We start from the raw sequence: 21,222 nt of genomic DNA on the forward strand, positions 1-21,222 counted from the left end.
TTAGTGCGCCATTAACCAAAATACAGGCCTTGGGGTTCTGATATAAGAGACCAATTGCCCGATGAAATCGCCCACCAATATTGAACTTAGCCAAGGCCTCCAACAGGTAGAGCCAATTCACCCTGTCGAAGGCCTTGGTAGCGTCTAACGTAAGAACAGCAAAAAGAAGGGACTCCAGTGATGCTATATCCATGGCCCCTATTAAATCAAAGGTTAATTCATATAGCTGCCGGCCCTTCACAAACCCCTTCTGATCTGAATGTAATATCTCAGGGGCTACTGGTGCCAACCACTTAGCAAGGACTGTGGCAAAGATTTTATAATCCACATTCAGGATCGAAATGGGTCTATACGAACCACATGATGAAGGTGGCTTCCCTGGTTTTAAAACCAGTGTTATAGAAGCACTGTCCCAGGATGCTGGGGGACACATGCCGTCCTGTAGGATTTGGTTGAACAGCACTGTCAGGAAGGAGACTAGTTCTTGCTCCAATACTCTATAGATTTCAGCAGGAAGGCCATCAGGCCCCGCCTCCTTCCCCTTTTTAGCATTTTGAATAGTATTCCTAACTTCTTCCTCAGAGATTTCACTGTCCAAGATCTCACTCTATTCAGTAGATAGAGCCGGGAGAGTAACTTGGCTTAACCAATCCTTAATATATTCCGGATCCGAGTTCTTATCCTCCTGATAGATGGATTGAAAAAACTCCCTAAAGGCCTGTCTAATATCACCATCTGAAGAGACTGAAACATTATTAATGGTGATTTATTCAATGTTATTGCGGACCTGGTCCGTTTTGGCTTTCCATGCCATTAACTTCCCTGCACACTCCCCATATTGAAAGTGGGCAATCTTACTGGCCTCCCATCTTTCTTGGAGTCCCTGGTTTAAGACTGAACTTAATTGGACCTTTAAAGAGAGTAGCTTACTGTGAAGGGGGGTCAGGATAGCATCTGGAGAAGCCAAATTGGCATCAATATCAAGTTGGGTCTTAGCTATTTCCGCCTCTACAGAAACTACTGCCTCACTGTACTCCCTTCTTCTATAGGACACCTTGCCTGTGATAAGGCCTCTTAAAAATGCTTTCAAAGAGTCCCATACTACTCTATTGTCCGCCGATCCCACATTTACCCGTAGAAAATTCTGAACTTCGGTTTTAAGAAACAGGGCATCATCGGGTTGAGAAAGCAATGAGCAATCAAATGACCAGCTCCTGGCTGGTGCTTTGAGAGGCATTACAAGCTCCATAGCTACAGCTGAATGGTCGGATAAGTGCAGAGGGAGGTATTTAATGCTTTTTACGGATTCTACTAGTCTCTGGCTGATTAATACAAAGTCAATACGTGACTGATGATGATATTTGTAGTTCCTAAAAGAGACACCCTGCCGCTTACCCGACCATACCCTCCAGATGTCCACATACCCAAACTGTTTCATTGCATTTAGTAAGAAAGTCCTGGATTTTGAAGGGATCAAGGACCGGTTGTTATGTGATTTGTCCAATACTGGGTCCAACACAATATTAAAATCCCCAGCAAATATGATTGGCTCAGGGAAGGACAAAAGGTGGGAGAGATTGACTCCAGTACAGAGGAATTGTCCAGATTAGGGCCATAATAGCCTACCACTGTGACTTGAACACCCAAAATAAAAAGTGAGGCGATAACCCATCTGCCACCTGGGTCCACCCTATAAGAAGTCAACCTAGCTTTTAACTGTCTCTTAAAGATCAAAGACACCCCCCTAGTATTCATAGATTGGGAAGTAGAGACTGCTAGGTCGATCCACTTATTTTTCTTTACCAGTTCATCCATTTAGAGCTGGGTCAAGTGAGTCTCCTGGAGTATAATAACCTGCGCATCCGTATCATGAAGATATTGCAGCAACTTTCCAGCCCTAGGTTTGGTGCAAAGGCCATTAACGCTCCAGGATAATACTTTAACATTTCTCATACGATCCAATCCAGACCCTACCCAACGCCAAATGGAGGCAAAAGATGCCAATATCCTGTCTTAACCATAACAAGCTTAGCAGCACAACATAGAGCAGCAACAGATCATTACAACAACAAAAAACACAAAATTGGCAAATGAGGATTTGTTTGATTTTCCCCCCTTACCCCCTATGCACCCCCCTACACCCTCCCCCCTCCAATGGAGAACCCTTGGTGTGTCTAACCAGATCAAATCCAGTAGATGGCACCCCCTCCTCAAGCCCCCACTAATCCGCCCGAAACCTAAACAATATTTTCTACCCACGTGACTTAACAATACAGAAGATCAATTATGTGTAGAATCTCTTTTTTTTTCTTTCTTTCTAAATTCCTTCTCTACTGAATACCAGAACTTTCCTTTTCCCCACTAAATCCCTTTTATAACTCTTATCCCCTTCTCGAATAATAACCAATAAGCGACCAAAAACAAAGACAATATGAAAAGAAGAAAATCACAACCTAATAAGGTGCATTTACAAAAAGGTTTTTCAACTTACGAAGCTGCCTCACCAGCACAGATGCACTTGGAGCTTGGGCTAGTGAACCAAACATTGGGCAGGCTGTGCACATACATTAAAGTATGGTATCGAATAAAACAAAATGTAGAAAAAAATAGCCTTAAAGAATCCTTATGGCAGGAAATGGAACAAGATAAACACTCGCCAGTACATACATTTTTGGAACATGCCTTAAAGATTACAAGCACAAGAGAGCTGTGGAGTAAACAAATGTCTTATCAAGCATTCAAATTAACAATAAATAAGGCTGCAAGGTTTCACTCATTACTGGCTGACAAAGAGCTTTTTCGTACAAGAAGTCACTCGTGGACATTGATCAATACTTATAAAACCCTGAAATAAGCGGCCTACTTGGACTCCACTTATTCCATTTACGTAAAGAGGAAATTAATGACATTAAGGTTCGGAAAATTCCCTACTCTTGCAGATGCCCCTCATTGGAAACTAAAGGAAAATGAAAAATGCCGGCATTGTGGTTATAAAAAGGAAGATCTGATTCATCTTGTATGTTACTTTAAGACATTGAAACCAGCACGATCCACAATATTACGGCGAGCATTTCAGGATAGAGGCATAAAGTCGTGCAGGACAGCTATCATAAGTGGACTAGACTCCACAAACCCCCAAATGAACTGTAAATTGATACCATTTTTACATATTCACTAGAAAGAACTGAAAGTTAAATTCGAGTAAAGGTTACTCATGAAATGTATTTTATAGTGACATAAATTTTAAGATTCAATGTTTTTAAAGACATGCAACTTTTATGCGAAGTGGATCTTTTAAAATTAGAGTTTGTTACATTGTTATGGTTTTAACTAACTGAACAATAAATAAACAATTCAATTCAATTTAATTCAAATTCAATACTTAAAAAATCAGCGGTGAAATATTTTCTTCCAGGAACATAATGAACATTATAGATAAAATCTTGAAGTTGCATAGAAAGCCTAGCAATTCCTGCTGAATCCCTAGATAATCCATCCATAGTAAGCAATTTAGTTAAAGGCTTATGATCAGCATTTTTAAGTCAATTATCCCATCCTCTTCACCAAATTCATGAAGTAAGGAGCTTGTAGTTATAAGGGATGTAAAGTATGCTCTTTATTCTGCCAACTTCAATGTGGCCCAGGTAAGCAGAAAGCAGCCAGTAGTATCTGGCATAACATTCCAAAGTACAGCTATAAATACAAAGAATACTGTAATTGTTCTGATTCTTAATTCCTAAGAATCAGAACAATTCTAACAAAGAATTATAATAGAGAACGCATGATACATAAGCATGGGACCTCAATACTACACCAGACTAGGCATATCGCGGAAGGTAATCCAACCAAAGTAGTTCCTTTCCATCACTGACCAATGCCTTGACTGAGGAGAGCCTCAAGCAGATGACGTAGCCCAGATTGTGCCACATATTTCGTGCTGGACTTAACACTGGACTCATCAGCGTAGCGTGTTCATCACAGCACGAATGTCTGATCTGATCACTGCTTTACATTGTATAGTTTCTTTCACAGGGTTTCTTTTTCATGTCAGAATGTGTATGCGAGCTTTGCAGACTCGCAGAGAGCAAACCCAGTGTTCGGCTCATCCTTTCCTTGTGGCACTTTCACTTTAAATATCCAATTTCTCTTCAGTTCTGTGTCTGAATGTTTTCGTATCACATTCAACCTGTTTGTGTCCTTACTATCACCTTTCTGGTAAGCTTTGTGCGGCAAAGATAAACATTCTTGGTTAAAGGCAACCTTTTGCTGGATAATGTTTACACCGAACATGTGTACCTGTAAGTGATCTGTTTGGTTCTAGGACATCTGCCTGCAGGAAACTCCCAGGTGAGTTTTGTGTGGTTAGTACGCAGCTCCAATTGTCCATCTCCTTCCCTACCTCTTTTACCATTTTTTGATTTCGCCCACACAGTGCTTGTATTCAGCTTGCAAACTTTTTTCATTATAAAAATTCTTTAAAAGGACCCATAGTTTCCATTTGTTTGTATGATTGTCACTCTGTTTTCCTTTTTTCAGTTGACTGTAGCATGCTATTATCTGTTCTGTTTATGTTTACCTTTGTGTGTTTACTCATAAGTGGAGTTTGGGCCAAGTACTCCCTTTCAACTTTTCCTCCTCCGTTTATGGGACTACTTTTTTCTTTGGGCTCAAGTGTGTTTGGCGACTGCATGTTTTATGTTTTTTCGGGCACGCTGCCTGTCCTCCTCTGGCTCTGGGAGAGTTGACAATGTTCTTTCCATACTTACAGAAAAGGGTTTTAGTCACACTTTGCATTTCTTAGTTGTCGTAATTTCATCCATAGTAGCCACATTGACTTTATTAATGTTTTGTGTTCAGTAACACTGCAAATAAACTATTGCAACTCACAAAATAATCAGTGCAATGTTTTAAATAAGAACATTTCAATGCACAGAGATAAAGAAAATACTCTACAAATAGAAATGAGAGAAAAACAAAACTAAAATACAAATGTCTTTATCAATGGATACGATCTAAGAGAATAAGCCCATCAAAGTCGTTTATGGTTCCTGATTTCACCCTAGAATACTTTGCTTGTCAGGCTCACAGTCACCTGTCAGTTTTCATAGAGACCGATTAAGATACACATGTATTAAAATCGAAAAAAGAAAAAATCCTTTTCTGTTTCTGGGCTTGGCTGGAATACTCTATTCTGACTCATTGGTGTGCTGGGGCAAGCTATATAATGCCAAATTAATTACACGTCGATAATCAATGCATAACATCTACTATCTTCCAAACACATTCTTACTTATAGGTATAGAGATCCCTCTAATCTAAAATGTAAAGGTTAATGTGTCCATTTAATAGCAATTAAACTACCTTAGCCAATCATCTACAATGGGAAATTAATAATTCACTGGGAAACGGCAAATAATTCCATGGATCAATAAAGGATGATAGGTTTTCTACTGCCTATTCAACTTCCTCTATATAACATGAAAGTAGCTCAGAAAGCAGTCAAAAAAACATGTTGTCTGTTTTGAAGGTTTATAAGCGCCCCAGGGTACACTTGGATGAGCTATGGTTTGTTGTATTGTATTCCAGACTGACACAGATCTAGATCATGGTTTTATTAATGCAAGCACCTGGACTAGTGGCAAAAGTTACGGGCAAAACATTATATCAAATGATTTTCATAAAGGCCTTATCCTCACAAGTGTCCTTGGACTTATGTTTTATTAGGATTTCCTGGATTTCCTTCATGGTCCTTGCACCTTTCTATAAAAAAAGGATAACATTTCCATAATCATGATATTGTATGATGAGGAGGTGATCATTTTAGCCTCATGACCTTCGGGCATATGTTAAATTCTCATTTGGCACTTGCTATGGGACGGATTCCCCATCATTGTTACATCAATGCTACAAGGGCTTATAGACAAGTAGAGAGGATTGAGTTTGCTACCCCCAAGACTTTTAAGTTTCTTTTAACATTATGCTGCAGCCTGCCTTCCTCCTACACCTTCATGATACTGAAACCCTCAACAATGCCTGTCACTAAATGTCCTATTTCTTTTCAAATCATGTCCACTTAACCTCAACTAATTCTTTCTACTGTTTGCTGTATCTTCTTTTTTGGCTTTATGCAAGGCTCTGTCATTGCCATGGCATTATTTATTATTTAGTATGACCCATGTCCTCTTTAAATACATTGAAATGCTTAATCTTCTAATACTCTGCTGATGACATGTAGATAATCCACAAACTAGAACCTCAATTGTGCTCTGACTGCCCAGTGCTTAAAAACTTCTCATGACTATCCCAAATGAATGACAAGTGGCCTGTGGGCCTTTGTCATGTCAGTTGTCTTCATCTTAAGGGTCTGCTGAGTTAAGCATAACAACCGCTCCAGCACCTTCAGCAAAATGTGTAGCAGTCATCTTAGATGTGAAGCTTACCCTTGGCTTTCAGATCAACATGGCTCTCAAGAATTCATTCAATTATCTAGGATTCTTCATACCAAACACTGCTTTTCTTGGTTTTGCTCACTTGGTGCAGGGCTTCATCATTGGGTTATTCCAATGTTATTTAAATCTGTGTATGATTATTTCCTGCATAGACGAGTAAAGGTCCAGAACATTATGACAGGACTGCTTCTCCTCTTCACTCAAGTGACAACAGTTCTCATGTACACAATTTTCTGGACGAGTTCCTAAAGCCAGAATCCATCATCTTCGCTCTCTGCATTGTATAGGTCCAGGAGCGAGGAAGTTTCCATCTTCTGCATATCCCAACTCGGTGGTACAAATTTCGAAGTCCCAGCTGCAAAGTAGTCCAAATCTCCTATTGCTCCCAAGAGAAATATTGATGACCATGTCTCCCTATGCAGAAGAATTAAGACGTGGATTGTTTCCAAACACATAACAGTGTCTGGAAACATGTTTGTGTACTGAATTTCAATTCAACACCAAGTACTGGTACGTAGCATGCTCCAGCAAAATATAGTGCAGTGACAGAATATGGATGCCAAAATATCGACTTACACTTATATGGATGTACAAATATGCTCCAGCAAAATATAGTGCAGTGACAGAATATGGATGCCAAAATATTGACTTACACTTATATGGATGCACAAATATTGTGGGTCAAGAATATCTGGGGTTTGTCATAATTCTATATCTAATCACAGGTGTCTCCAAACCGGTCCTGGAGGGCCGGATCCATGGCAGATTTTTAAAATAATAATAAAATAACCCCTTTTTAGTATGTGTTAATCTCTTTTATATATTTTGACTTTGTATAGTAGCTCTATTTATTGACTTTCATGCTTTTGCTATTATAGTTTCCCTCTCCTTCCCTTCCCTTTTTGAATTTTGTTTTGTTATGTTTTATTAATTATTGTTTCCTGGATATTGATATTTTACAAGATTTTTGCAATGTTCAATTTTTCTGTATTGCTTATTGTTTATTATGTTTTTGCTGATATAAAATTTCAATAAAATATTTTGAACACAAGAATATCAACAGTCAGAATATCTTGGTGAAGAATATCGACTTTGGGTAAGTAATATCGATGTAAAAAATATTGAAGTGTTTAATATCGTTTCCAAAAATATAGATGTAAAAAATATCAATTTTGTATCAATGTTATGTTTGTTATTATATATTTTATATGTGTGATGCATGTATTTTTCGTATTAGAATTATTTGTATTTTTATTATTTGTGTTAAACTTTTAGTATTTATTAAAAAAAATTGTTTGAATTTTGCATGTTTTGTTCTGTAGCGGGTTGTGGGTTTATAGGGGAATAGGGTGGGAAGTAATTTAATTATATAAGATTAATTGAATATGTTTAGTAGTTATTAGTATATTTTGTTTTCATTTTGCGGCTTTATTTCCGTAGGGGAAAAGGGTGGGAAGTAATTTAATTATAGTAAATGTAAATATTTTTTGTTTATTAATATTTGTTGAATTGAGATGGTATAGTGTTGAATGTGTACATTATTTTTTTATCAATTATGAAATAATTAGTTGTTTATACATTTTAATTAATTAATTGATTGGCAATTAAATATGTTAATTTTGTAAAAACAAATTATGTATGTGTTGTGCTGTTTATAGGTGAAAATGGTGGGAAGGAAGGGAAGTAATTTAGTTTTTAATTGATTAATTAATAATTAGTTGCTAATTAATGAATTGGAAATTAGTTATGATAATTGTGTTTTTATGTTAGGTGTGTGATTTGGTGTTTATAGGGGAAAGGGTGGGAAGGGTAGGAAGTAATTTATTTATAATTGATGAATTTATAATTAGTTGTTAATTAAAATTAATTAATGAGTAATTAAATATGGTAATTGTGATCTACATTTTAAGTGTGTGTTGAGCATGTTGCAGTGTTAAATAATGTGTATTCAAGCAATGCTTATTAATTATTTTCATTAATAGTTTTTTTAATCATAAATATTTATGGAATTTAAAAAAATAAAAATGTTGACGGTTTTATTCATTGGTGTGGTGTTATAGGGTAGGAAATAAAAGAATACATATATGTTTAAAAATATATTTTTTGTTAATATTTGAAACTTTTAAATGAATATTGTTAAGAAATTTATATTTTTTAAATATAATAGCTCTCTTTTTGTTCTATGTAATTAATATATTTAATGTTAATATTTAATATACTTATTTGGTTATTTGGCAAATATTTTTTATTTCTTTTTATATTGTTTAATTGTATTTAACTGTTTAAATATTAATATTATTTTTTGTTTCTCTGCTGTCCAACACTTTCCCTACTGTTGCACTCACTGAAGTGGGAATAGTAATTTTTACTCCTCGACTATCCAGTACTTCCCCTACTGTTACACTCATTGGAGTGGGAATAGTAATTTTTACTCCTCAACTATCCAGGACTTTCCCTACTGTTGCACTAACTGGAGTGGGAATAGCAATTTTTACCCCTCTGCTATCCAACACTTTCCCTACTGTTGCACTCACTGGAGTGGTAATAGTAATTTTACTCCTCCGCTTTCCAACATTTTCTATACTGTTGAACTCACTGGAGTGGTAATAGTAATGTTTACTCCTCCGCTTTCCAACATTTTCTATACTGTTGAACTCACTGTAGTGGGTATACTAATTTGTAACCCTCCGCTATCCAACACTGTCCCTACAGTTGCACTCACTGGAGTGGGAATAGTAATGTTTACTCCTCCGCCATCCAGCACTCTCTCTACTGTTGCACTCGAGTGGGAATAGTACGCTTTTACCCCTCCGCAATCCAGCATTTTCCCTACTGTTGTACTTACTGCAGTGGGAATACTAATTTTTACTCCCCTGCATTTTAACAATTTCCCTACTGTTGTATTTATTGTATTGCGAAATTTAAAAATGTTTTGTTATATGTTTGAATTCATTATAACATGGTTATTTTTTTTAATTTTTAATTATTAATATATGTATATATTTAATTAATATATAATTTAAAAGTTTAAAAATTAAATTAAGATAATAGTTAATACATTATATTTAAGTAAATATATGTATATCCATTAATTTTTATGTTTGTGTGTTTATATTTCATTAAATTAAGTTTATTTCTTATAAATATATATTACATTTAATTTATTTTGTTAAAAATATACTAATATTTAATATATTTTATTTGAAGTATATATTTTTTTTCTTTCAATATTTTTTACATCTATATTTTATTTCGATATTTTTGATTCAATATTCTTGTACTTACCTGTTTAAGTATAGGGAGTCGATATTTTTGTATTCAATATTTTTGAGTCAATATTTGTGTATGTTGATATTTGTTACATCAATATTTCATCAGGGTACCACAAAATATACCCACCGCTTCCCACCATGCCACAACTAGAGCACATCCCTGCACCTCACAAACAACACACACTCATAAGCATAGCCCCTCCTATGAACTTTAACAGCTCTGTATGGCCGGGATGCCAGCCACCCCCTCCCAACACAATCCCCAAGGATGGGAGAAGTCGGACACAGGTTTGAACTTTTGGAAGGCGGGAGGGAGTCACCCTTCCGGCCGTATTTATTAAAATATGAAACAAAATGTAAAACATTAAATAAAAGTTTCATAATCATGTACAATTTTACATTTATTACATTTCGATGAAGACATGTTCTTTGGCTAACCTTAACAGATCTCTAATACAAAGGTTTCCTAGCCGAGTCTAACATCCTGCAAATGCATACATTCTAAATTAAAATTGTACATCCTAGCATTAAGGGCCAACGGCAAGGTCTTAACCGGTGTCAGATCCCTTCTACCAAAACTCTCGCCCTCACGGTGTGAGTGGCACATGCGCAGAGGACTCTACCCTCGTTGCCAACTGTAACTTCCCTTGTCGTGGTGGGGGCCCCCTTTCCACTCGACGCCATCTTAAAGGTCGTCCGAGTTCCCGTGTGAGGTATCTGTAGGAAGGACCGCGTGGACTCCCCCCATCCCCACACTCTCTATCCGCCGTTGCGGATATCCGGCCCCCGGGAAATTAGTAGGAGGGGCATCTAGCCGCCTCCCCCCCTGGGAGGGGCCTATGGCCGTCTCCCCCTAGGCGACTCATCCTTAGTGGGTGCCGCCTCCCCGTGGGAGGGGCCAATGACCGCCTCCCCCGGGCGCTCCCATCCATTCTGGGTGGCGCCCCCTCTAGGGACCTTGAAATTACTGCTCACCGATCATGACCTTACCGCCCGACCAAAAATAAATACGACAGTTGTTTACCTACTAAGGAAGGAAAAATTCTGACATTGCCTTGATGTGTCATCGACTGCTCACTCCTACAAAGAAAAACATTATCCTACAGGCAGAAGTCACATCCTTAACTTAAACATTCCTTTACTTTCTACAAAAGGAAAAAAGGCCTATCTTCAGCAAAACTTTATTTAAAACAAACATTGCCATAAGGGGCTGGTGGGTGGGTCAAAATTGCTGCTTGTTCCGTCGAGGGCTCACGAGCAACGAGTGGGTGCAGCCTTCAGAGCACCGGAACAAGAGGACGCTTCTTCGGATTCCCGCTCTACTTATTCTTCTGCGGGAGGGCGTGTACCCTCCTCCGGTACGCCTACTGGGCGTGGTCTTTGGTGTAGGTGTCTAGGACAACCCCTCTTGGGCGGGAAAAGGCACGCCCCGGCTACGCCGCTTCGGGCATACCAGCCGGGCCACGCCCCCCGCCCAAAATGGTTTCCCAGGGGGATCGGGGCACCCAACCATACGTTCGGAGGGACCGAGTGGTTGCCCCTTTCCATATGGCCGATGCCTGCCAACCCCTCCCAACACAATCCCCAAGGATGGGAGAAGTCGGACACAGGTTTGAACTTTTGGAAGGCGGGAGGGAGTCACCCTCCCGGCCGTATTTATTAAAATATGAAACAAAATTTAAAACATTAAATAAAAGTTTCATAATCATGTACAATTTTACATTTATTACATTTCGATGAAGACATGTTCTTTGGCTAACCTTAACAGATCTCTAATACAAAGGTTTCCTAGCCGAGTCTAACATCCTGCAAATGCATACATTCTAAATTAAAATTGTACATCCTAGCATTAAGGGCCAACGGCAAGATTCCTACTACCAAAACTCTCGCCCTCAAGGTGTGAGTGGCGCATGCGCAGAGGACTCTACCCTCGTTGCCAACTGTAACTTCCCTTGTCGTGGTGGGGGCCCCCTTTCCACTCGACGCCATCTTAAAGGTCGTCCGAGTTCCCGTGTGAGGTATCTGTAGGAAGGACCGCGTGGACTCCCCCCATCCCCACACTCTCTATCCGCCGTCGCGGATATCCGGCCCCCGGGAAATTAGTAGGAGGGGCATCTAGCCGCCTCCCCCCTGGGAGGGGCCTATGGCCGTCTCCCCCTAGGCGACCCATCCTTAGTGGGTGCCGCCTCCCCGTGGAAGGGGCCAATGGCCTCCTCCCCCCGGGCGCTCCCATCCATTCTGGGTGGCGCCCCCCTCTAGGGACCTTGAAATTACTGCTCACCGATCATGACCTTACCGCCACAGGCCGGATAGTTGACCGACTATCCGGCCCCCCCTACTCCTCCTAAAGGTCATGCTTCCTCAAACCCCTTAGCCATGCTATGAAGTCTCCTATGAGTAAATCATTCCCCTCCCTGGACAGGTGAACCCCATCATTCAGATACATGAGATCACCCCGAATACACCCGTGAGGAATGCTATGCAACTGCGAAGAGCGAAACAATTTACCAATTTTATTGTTAACCCTTTTCACCGAATGGTTCAGTGCTGACACCAAAAGGCCCCCCCGCCATACCTTCCTGGGAATCATGTGGGACCAGGCAATCGTGCACCCCGGGATTCTTTTAGCCAACCAGCTAACAGCAGACAAAATTTGTTCAAACAACACTCGTCTACCCAGTGTCACCAAGTCATTGCCCCCCAGGTGTACTATGACTACAGATGACGGTGACCTTTGCAGCCCTAAGAGACCCTCAAAAAATGATTCGAATTGGTCAAAACAGAGCCCGCCCTTCCCATGGAAGGCCACTCTGTACCCGTATTCCCCAGCTGCGTGAGTCGCGTCACCTGCTTTGAATACGTCCCCGGCGCGCCTCACATATGAGTGGCTCACGACCCATACCACTCTCTCTCCAGACGGTGGTCCTTGACCGCTGGTCTCCTGGTGCTGGGTCGACTGTAAATTCTGCCCCGCGTGACAGGCTCGCGAAACTGTAATTCAAACAAAAGACAAGAAGCGTGAGTGCATGTCAATTGATCTTTACAACATGTGCAATTGCACATACCTTTTGAAGCAATTGGAGGACCATCGTCCCAACTGCTTCACTTCCTCCGCACTCTGACCCCTGGCTGTAGCCTCAGTAGCAGCCCCTATCCTAAAGGAGTGGGTCCCAAAATCGCACGGGTCCATGCCAGCAGCAGCGATTGTCAGTGCTAGCACCCTCTGGAACTGAAACCTCGTCAGTGGGGTGCCATCCTTGTGCCTCAGCAAACTCCCCCCCCATGTAGCCGCCCTTAGTGCCAAGTATTCCTCTATACACTTTATCGGGCAGGTGGGGGGCCCTCGCGCGCGCTGCACGACAACACTATTTCCCATAGCCCCCTGGTCGGTCTTGGACCTGGCTATCGAGACACCATCGAATCACCCCTAATTTGGACGTGATCCCTGCACAAACCTCCCTCAACGTCTTTCTTATTCCTTGCGACCAGTTCGCTCACCCGCATAGCCCCATGGAATGCTAATACGAAAGCTGCCCGGAACAGAACTGCTTCGAAATGGAAGGAGCACGTCTCGTCTAGTTTCGCTACAAGTAGAGACAACCTGTCTAAGCCAATTGGGCGCCTCGCATCTTGCTTGCGACCCTCGAGGCGCTGCCAGCCGCGAAGGGCCTTCTTAACCAAAAAGGAACCCGTTGGGTCTTTTATGCCATGCACCTGCGCCATGTTGCCGCTGATCGGCCTTCTCTGTGCAGCGCTACCAGGAACCCCAGGAAGGATTCCTCCTGACCCCAGCTCTGACTCCCTGTTGGACCCAAAAATGTGCAATAGGAACGAAACGCTCCTTCGTATGCCTTCCTTGTTCTGGGGGCTAAGCTTGCTGCCACGAGGTCTTGTAATCCGGGGCACTGATTAGCCATAGTGCTTCGGGGAATGGTGCCGCCACTAGGTCCGCTGTAGGTAGATAACCCCTGAACGCCTGCATATGTGAACGAGAGAGTGCATCAGCTGCATGATTCAGTACCCCTGACACATGTTTCGCCCTGAACTGTACATTCAGTCTCATGCAAAGCAGCACAACTTCTTTCAACAATCTCAAGATCCATTTGCAGCATGCTGCCTGTCGGTTAATGCCTTCGACAACAGTCATATTATCAGACCAAAACACCACTGAGCGGTCCCTGAAGTTCACTGGCCATGCCATCAGAGCAACCCAAATGGGGAATAATTCCAAGAACCCAATGTTACCTGTGAGACCGCTGGAGTGCCACCACGTCGGCCATGTTTGCGCCGACCATCGATTACCAAAGATGGCCCCAAATCCCACGCTCCCCGCTGAGTCAGTCCACAGACCTCGTTCATCTGAAGATGCTGGCAGCTTGTTCCACACGACTCGACCTTGAAGTCCGCCAGAAATGCCAACCAAATGCGCATATCCTGGTGAACCTCTGCCGACAGTCTTGTACGGTGGTGTCCCTCTTTGAGACCAACCATAGCTTGTGCAATAGAGCGTGAGAAGGGGCGGGCCATTGGTATCACCCTCAAGGCAAAGTTAAGCTGACCCACTGTTTGTTGTAACTGGTGCAGGGTCACTTTCTCCTTGCCCAGGCATTGCGTCAAGGAAGCCCTAAACTTGGCCACCTTTTTCATCGGTAAACAGAAACATCCCTCCACCGAATCGAGCTCAATTCCCAGAAACTCCAGTGAAGTAGATGGTCCAACCGTCATACCTGGTGCCAATGGGACTCCGAACTCCCTCATGAGGATGCAGAAGTCATGCAGCACCTGCGCACATTTCATATCGCCGGCTGCTCCCAAGAACAGGAAGTCATCAAGATAGTGCATACCATGCCTATGCCCTGTGGCCTCGGTGAATGCCCACTCTAAAAAACAGCTGAACATTTCAAAATAGGCACAAGAAATGGAGCAACCCATAGGCATGCATTTATCCATGTAATAACTCCCTTGAAATGCAAAACCTAGCAAGCGCTGATCCTGTGGGTGTACGGGGAGCAACCGGAACGCCGATTCAATATCTGATTTCGCCATCAGCGCCCCGGGGCCCAGGCGATTTAATATGGCCACGGCATCATCGAACGATGCGTACCGCACAGAACAAACTTCTGGGTCAATGGCCTCGTTCACTGAGGAACCCCTTGGAGCAGACAGGTTATAAATAAGTCTAAACTCCCCTGGGTCTTTCTTCGGGACAACCTCTAACGGGGAACAGATGAACTCCGCCACCGGCGGGCGATGAAAAGGCCCTGCAACTCGCCCTAAGCTGACTTCATTTGCAATTTTTCTCTCTGCCACGCTTGGGTTGTGCTGCACCGATAACTGGTTTTTACAAAAATCCGCCGCCGGGATGTGGAAGCCGTGCAAGAATCCCTTCCTCAACATCCCAGCGGATACATGATCAGGGTATTTGTTCAACCAGGGAGTCATAGCCATGAGATCAACGGGTGTAGGCAATCGGTCACAACGTTCTACCTCACTCCTGCTTAGACCCTCCTTTTCCTCCCGTCCCGCTATTTTTAGATCTACATGAACTCTCCAGGTGTGAGGAATTCCCACAGCCCGCACACACATGCTTGAACCTACATGTTCCCTGCGGTCTGTTACAGTTGCCTCGATTGAAGCCCCAACAGACCCCACGCTTGCCGCCATTAAGGCCGGTCTTAGGCTGGTAATCCCCACCGGCGCCCGCTCGAGGGGGATTTTGGCTGACGACCCCTGACCCACTCCCGCCTGGCGAGGATGTACCTGCCGCCCCTGGCAGGAGCTGCTTGTGCCATGACACCGAGTCCAGACAATCCCACGTCAGAGTAGCATCATATTCTTTCGCTTTCCGGAATTTCATGTCATAACCTTTCCATTCCTCCCCCTCATACATTGCATAAAAATTCATAATACGATTTTGATAGCAAGAGAATTCAGTCAACACCTCGGGTTTACGTTCCCCCATAACTGCAGTAAATATAGAAAAGGCCTTAAACCAGTTCGTTACTGTCTCATCCACCCTGAATTCCGCCATCTTGGCGCGCCAGACGCTCGGGTGCCACAAATCCTTCTGGGTTTTAGCATATTCCCTCTCGCGATGGTCAGTTAATAATGAAAACATGTTAACATATTTGTCTCCCCATATTAACTCTTTCGTGGCCATAGGGATGTGCTGTGCCACCTTCTCCCGCCTTGAGGGTATTGAACCCTCCCCCGCCATTGGCAAAGCGAGCTTACCCGGTTTGGCCGTTGTTCCCACCGTCTTCTCGTGACCAACTGCCGGTCCTACCGGTGCCACCTGTGGGGAAACAAGAGGAACATTCGCCTTTGCGACATCTCTCGACTGCCGCAATTGCTCGATTAGTAGTCTGGCCTCTTCGGCCGGGTCTCCAGGGGCCACTGCGCCCCCTGCCTTTTTCTTGAGCCATGCTGCCAACTGGATGGCCAATTTGGGAGGCATTTCCTCATCATTAGCGGGAGTAATCACAACCGGGATCGGCTAACCCGCATCTGGGTTTGGTACCGGGTTGTCTGCCGGCGTGAGGGGGGCGACTGGGGGTACCTCTGGGACCGGGACCTCCCCCGAAACCGCCCTCTTCTTGAACCGTTTCCCTCTACCCTCGGGGACGACTCCCGGCAAGGCCGGGCCTATTACCTTCTTAGGATGACCCGGGGTGCTCGGTGCAGCCAGCTGTTTTTTGACCTCTGCCAAACCTCTACCGATTGATTGGACTTTTCCGAGTTTTCGGTCCATGCAAACCATCCGGTTCGACAATAGGCGTAACACCTTATCCGTCTCGGAACCCTTTCCCGCTTTCTTGCCAGCCATGGTTTCGAGTATTCTGCTCCCAGTCGATCAACGAGGTCCTGGACTCTTCGAGCTCCAAATAACTGAAAGAGAAACAACAAGATTACAAGTTCTCAAAATTGCTGCTTGTTCCGTCGAGGGCTCACGAGCAACGAGTGGGTGCAGCCTTCAGAGCACCAGAACAAGAGGACGCTTCTTCGGATTCCCGCTCTATTTATTCTTCTGCGGGAGGGCGTGCACCCTCCTCCGGTACGCCTACTGGGCGTGGTCTTCGGTGTAGGTGTCTAGGACAACCCCTTTTGGGCGGGAAAAGGCGCGCCCCGGCTACGCCGCTTCGGGCATACCAGCCGAGCCACGCCCCCCGCCCAAAATGGTTTCTTGGGGGGATCGGGCACCCAACCATACGTTCGGGGTGACCGAGTGGTCGCCCCTTTCCATAATTGTTCCTTGGAGTGACTGCCGCTGGGCCCTATACTTTGCTTGATGAATCTTCAAAAATATTTCCCAGCACTTTCTCTTTTTGCTATCCTGCTGTCTCGACTGTGGCTCCCCTCTCGGTGCCACTGACCAACCCCTTATGCTCAATGAGCTGTATATTAAGCATCTATGCACCTGCATGCTTTTGTATGTAGAAGAAGCAGTGCTTCAAAGCCATGCCACCAGTTGCAGTGACCTATAGACATGTCAACCATAACTACACTATTTAAAAAAAACTACCGGAACCAGGGGACTCATTTATGAAAAGTGACGCATCGCTGAGTGAAAATAGCGATGCGTCACTTTTCACTGCGCCCTCCTTGCCACACCAATGATGCGTCATATTTATAGTATGACGCATCATGGCGCAAGGAGTTACAGATACGTAAGTATTGCTGACGTGTCTGTATGGCGCAAAAGTGACGCATTGCTGGAGCGTGTCACAAAAGTGACGCAACTCCAGCAATGTGTCCTTTCACATGGGGCAAGCCCCATGTGAAAGGGCCTGCGTCAGTCTTACCCCTGCTGTGAGGCAGGCATAAGAAATTGACGCATTTGTGTCCTAGAAGTGGCGCAGTGAAATCTTACAGATTTCACTGCGTCACTTCCATGACCCTTTCTTGCGTCAAAACGCCCCCTTGCATACATTATACCTGGCGCAGGTATGATGTGGCGCAGGGGTTTACAAAGCGACGCAACTACCTAGATGCCTCACTTTGTAAATATGGCGCAACAAGGCGCATTTTTTACGCCACTGGTAAAGTGATGCACCTGCGGCGTAAAAGTGACGCACAGCCTCATAAATGAGGCCCCAGGTGCTTAGAAATAGTAAGAGTTCTCTTTTTGAATAGTGTCTGAAATGTAAAATAAATTCCAATGTGGGGATAATAATGTTTTTCCTAGATTTAATATCGTAATTATGCGTTTTGAAACTATGTAATTCAAGGCATGTAGTTGTGTTGTAAGCAATACAAGTGTTTATTTGGTTCCCCGCGCCAAATTGTGGAAGGTGTTGGCGGACCTAGGACTCCCTTTATACCTATTACATGTACTAGCTAGGCTGCATACAAATAATTTTGCACAGGTCAGGTGTGGTAGGCATGGCGAACTCACAGATCAGTTTCCAGTTCAAAAGGGAGTTAGCCAAGGGTGCGTGTTGGCACCCATACTTTTTAGCCTTTACATTAATGGCCTTGTGGAACATTTGAATGGTGTGGTTTACAACGATGCTCCTAAACTGGTCACTGGTAGAGTGTCCGCTCTGATGTTCGCAGACAACACATTGTTGTTGTCTAGAACATCATCGGGCATTCAAAAAACTCTTGATGGTTTTGTTGAGTTTTGTGAGCTACGGGGATTGGAAATCAATCTGGGAAAGACTAAATTTATGATTTTTAATCCCCCTAAGCGGGTACGTCCAAACCCAGTCCTACAAAGTACCCCCCTTGAAAGGGTAAAAACATCTGTCTATCTGGGTGCTACTCTAACTGAGAACTTTGATTGGAACACCCAGATTGCCAAATCTACCCTTAAGCTATCCAAGCTTGCTGGGGGTATAAGTAAAGTCTTTAGGGAGTCAACATTTAGGCTGGTGTCCCCAGCTCGGGAAATATATTGCCGCCAGGCGAGAATGGCTGCAATCTACGGGGCTGAACTTTGGGGGCACAAGCAGATATTAAATCTCAAAAGGGCAGAACCGTTTTTTCTGTGAAATTTAGTTGGGTTACCGCCCAGTACGCCTATATTCCTCTTAGGCTTGATCTGGGCATGGTCCCATTAGAAGAGATTATTAGTGCAAGACCAATCATGTACTGGAAGAGGCTGTGGTCAGTTCCTGAACTGGCCGCATATAGAGTGAAGTTCTCTGAGATTTTGTCCCTTCTTATACAAAAAAAAATCTCTCGGCTACAACACATCCGTGTGGTTAGCACCGGGCTAGATTTACTGGATTTGTGGGAAAACCCAGAGACTTATTGCCCAGGGATATCAAAGAAGGAACTTCTCTCCCATATAAGCAAGCAGAGTGCTCAGATGCTAGCGAGCTCTACATCATCGGGTAGGTTAACTTCTGAATTCCTCCAAGTGAAACTTGAACCCAAAATTGAGGAATTCTTGAACACAATTGAACCCCCATTTGCTCGAAAATTATATCTTCAGTTAAGGCATGGTACCCTTCCCATTGGATCTTTTTCATCTAAGTGGGCAAAAACTAACATCAAAGCTTGCCCTGCATGTAAGTACAAAAAAGAGAATGTAACCCATGTACTGTTTTTCTGCCCTGCCTATTCTGCCATTAGGAAATGTTGGCTGACCCCTAATTGTAGGAATTTGGGATTTTTGCACTTTACACAGGCTTGCAGGATACTAACTTATGATACCCATCCTCCGATTGTGTTTGCGTGTCTCACGTTATCTTTAAAGCATGTGGCTCAGGAGACAAACCTTTTTAAACTAAATCAATTATTAACCGCTTTTATCGTTGTATCTTGATAACTTCTAGTTTAATGCTGTTTTAACATTTTATGTATATTTATTGTTTTATTGATTGTGTTGATGTATTTTATGTGCACTTTTATGGTCAATTGACCGAAATAAAGTTATCAATGAATGAATGGTTAAAATACAATACTTAATGCTTACAAAAGTGAAAGCATTTTGCCACTGAAACACAGGAATAGAATGAAACCTCTCCTTTGATGCTCCATCTCATACAATCCTCACCTTTTCTGGGCCAGATGCCACTTTTGATTTCGTGTCTGTCTGTTGAAGGCTCAGGGGCAGTGTTTCGTGCCTGCAGGTTTAAGTTCCCTCCTTTGTCCTATCTGTTTTCTCTTCCCTCCTTTACTCCTGCTAAAATTGTCAGCTTTCTTTGACTTCCTCCACCTTCCACTTCCCCCTTTCATTACTCCAGTCATTCTTGACAATATTCTCTACATTCTCCTCTGTTTCATGGTGCTGCTGCTCCCCTTGATTTACCCTCCCCAGACCTGCAATGTTCCCTTAATCACGCGCAAGAAAAGAAGCGCCCTCCTCGCTGTAGGGTCCCTGGTCAGAGAATGACGTGTAACAGATGGAGGGTCTAGGAGGTACTGGGATGGTGGTTATTGCGTCTCCTCTACTTTTCATGTACTTGGAGGTCACAACAGACTCCAAGTGTAAAATAAAAAGTGATCGTGCAACAGCAACAATAAAAGTTGTCGAGCTCAGTTCCCAATAGCCCCCACAGTCTTCGAGATCGACCGCTAATTTCATTGTCCCATATACTGGGGCAAAGCTTTCAATAAACATCGTGCATACATTCCAGCCTCTCAATTAAAAGCTGCACTCACCGTAAAAATGCTGACATGAGGAACCAGGGAAACAAATGTGCGTTTTGTGATTGTTGTTTCCATGTTTGCGCGCCCCATGAAAAGGATGTGTCCTCGTGCTGACCAGCCGCAGCGCTAAATGATCTGTACCTGGTTTTGACTAATAATCACCTGGTCCTGTTTCGTTGCAGATCGCAGTGAGATCGTCCCCACTCCTGAATGTGCAGGTGCAGCAATGACCCTGTCTTTCAAGAAGTGCCTGCTGGAGAGGTTCAAGTACAGCATCACAGACATGCATTTAAATACCACAGACCCGAACTGCACCTACCCTTATTTTACGGACGTGGTGGGAGGTGTAAGTGTGATCATAGCTCAAGCCATACCACAGGCAGGATACTGCGGAACTGAGATGAAGGTAAGGAAAGACGCATGGTCTGCATTTCACCTGTCCCAGTCTGTAAAAGCGATTGTTCTGTACAGTAAACATCAAGATACGTACTTGAATTGTTTAGATCGGGAGCGCTCAGAGAAGGATGCTAACTCAGGAAACGATTCCGACATTGAGGGTACTCAGATCTTCAGATAGTAACTATTACAGACTCAGACAATTATGAAATCTAACAACTCCTAGACGGCGACCATATAAATTAATTCCTGTACTTCATAGGGAGGCTCCGGTATGGGAAAGCAATGATTCCTCATTGAATGTTGAAAGTACACTTCAGTGGTAGAACAAAAATCCTTATTCTAAAAACACAACCAGAATTAGGCACCACCTCTTCCTGGGAACTGAACTAACGCTCACCCCACCTCTGTTTCTAACGGTAAATGTATATTTCTGAAATGAGACAAATTATGATATTAAAGCGCACTTTTCCGAACCTCTATTGGCTTTACATACTGTGGAGATG

The 21,222-nt window shown here is 43.2% G+C and overlaps 2 protein-coding genes across 2 annotated transcripts in view; both read left to right on the top strand.

Moving 5' to 3' along the window:
* Positions 1-21,222, top strand: part of LOC147733112 (uromodulin-like) — a 584,922-nt gene that overhangs the window by 465,943 nt on the left and 97,757 nt on the right. The gene's annotated exons all lie outside the window — the stretch shown is intronic.
* Positions 1-21,222, top strand: part of LOC147733114 (uromodulin-like) — a 198,384-nt gene that overhangs the window by 103,418 nt on the left and 73,744 nt on the right. The window contains exon 5 of the mRNA XM_086959037.1: positions 20,503-20,726. Coding sequence (XP_086815163.1) covers positions 20,503-20,726 — 224 coding nt within the window. The remainder of the gene's footprint in view (positions 1-20,502; positions 20,727-21,222) is intronic.

This window comes from Lissotriton vulgaris, chromosome 2_1, assembly GCF_964263255.1.
Source record: "Lissotriton vulgaris chromosome 2_1, aLisVul1.2, whole genome shotgun sequence".
In the NCBI taxonomy this organism is placed as follows: domain Eukaryota; kingdom Metazoa; phylum Chordata; class Amphibia; order Caudata; family Salamandridae; genus Lissotriton; species Lissotriton vulgaris.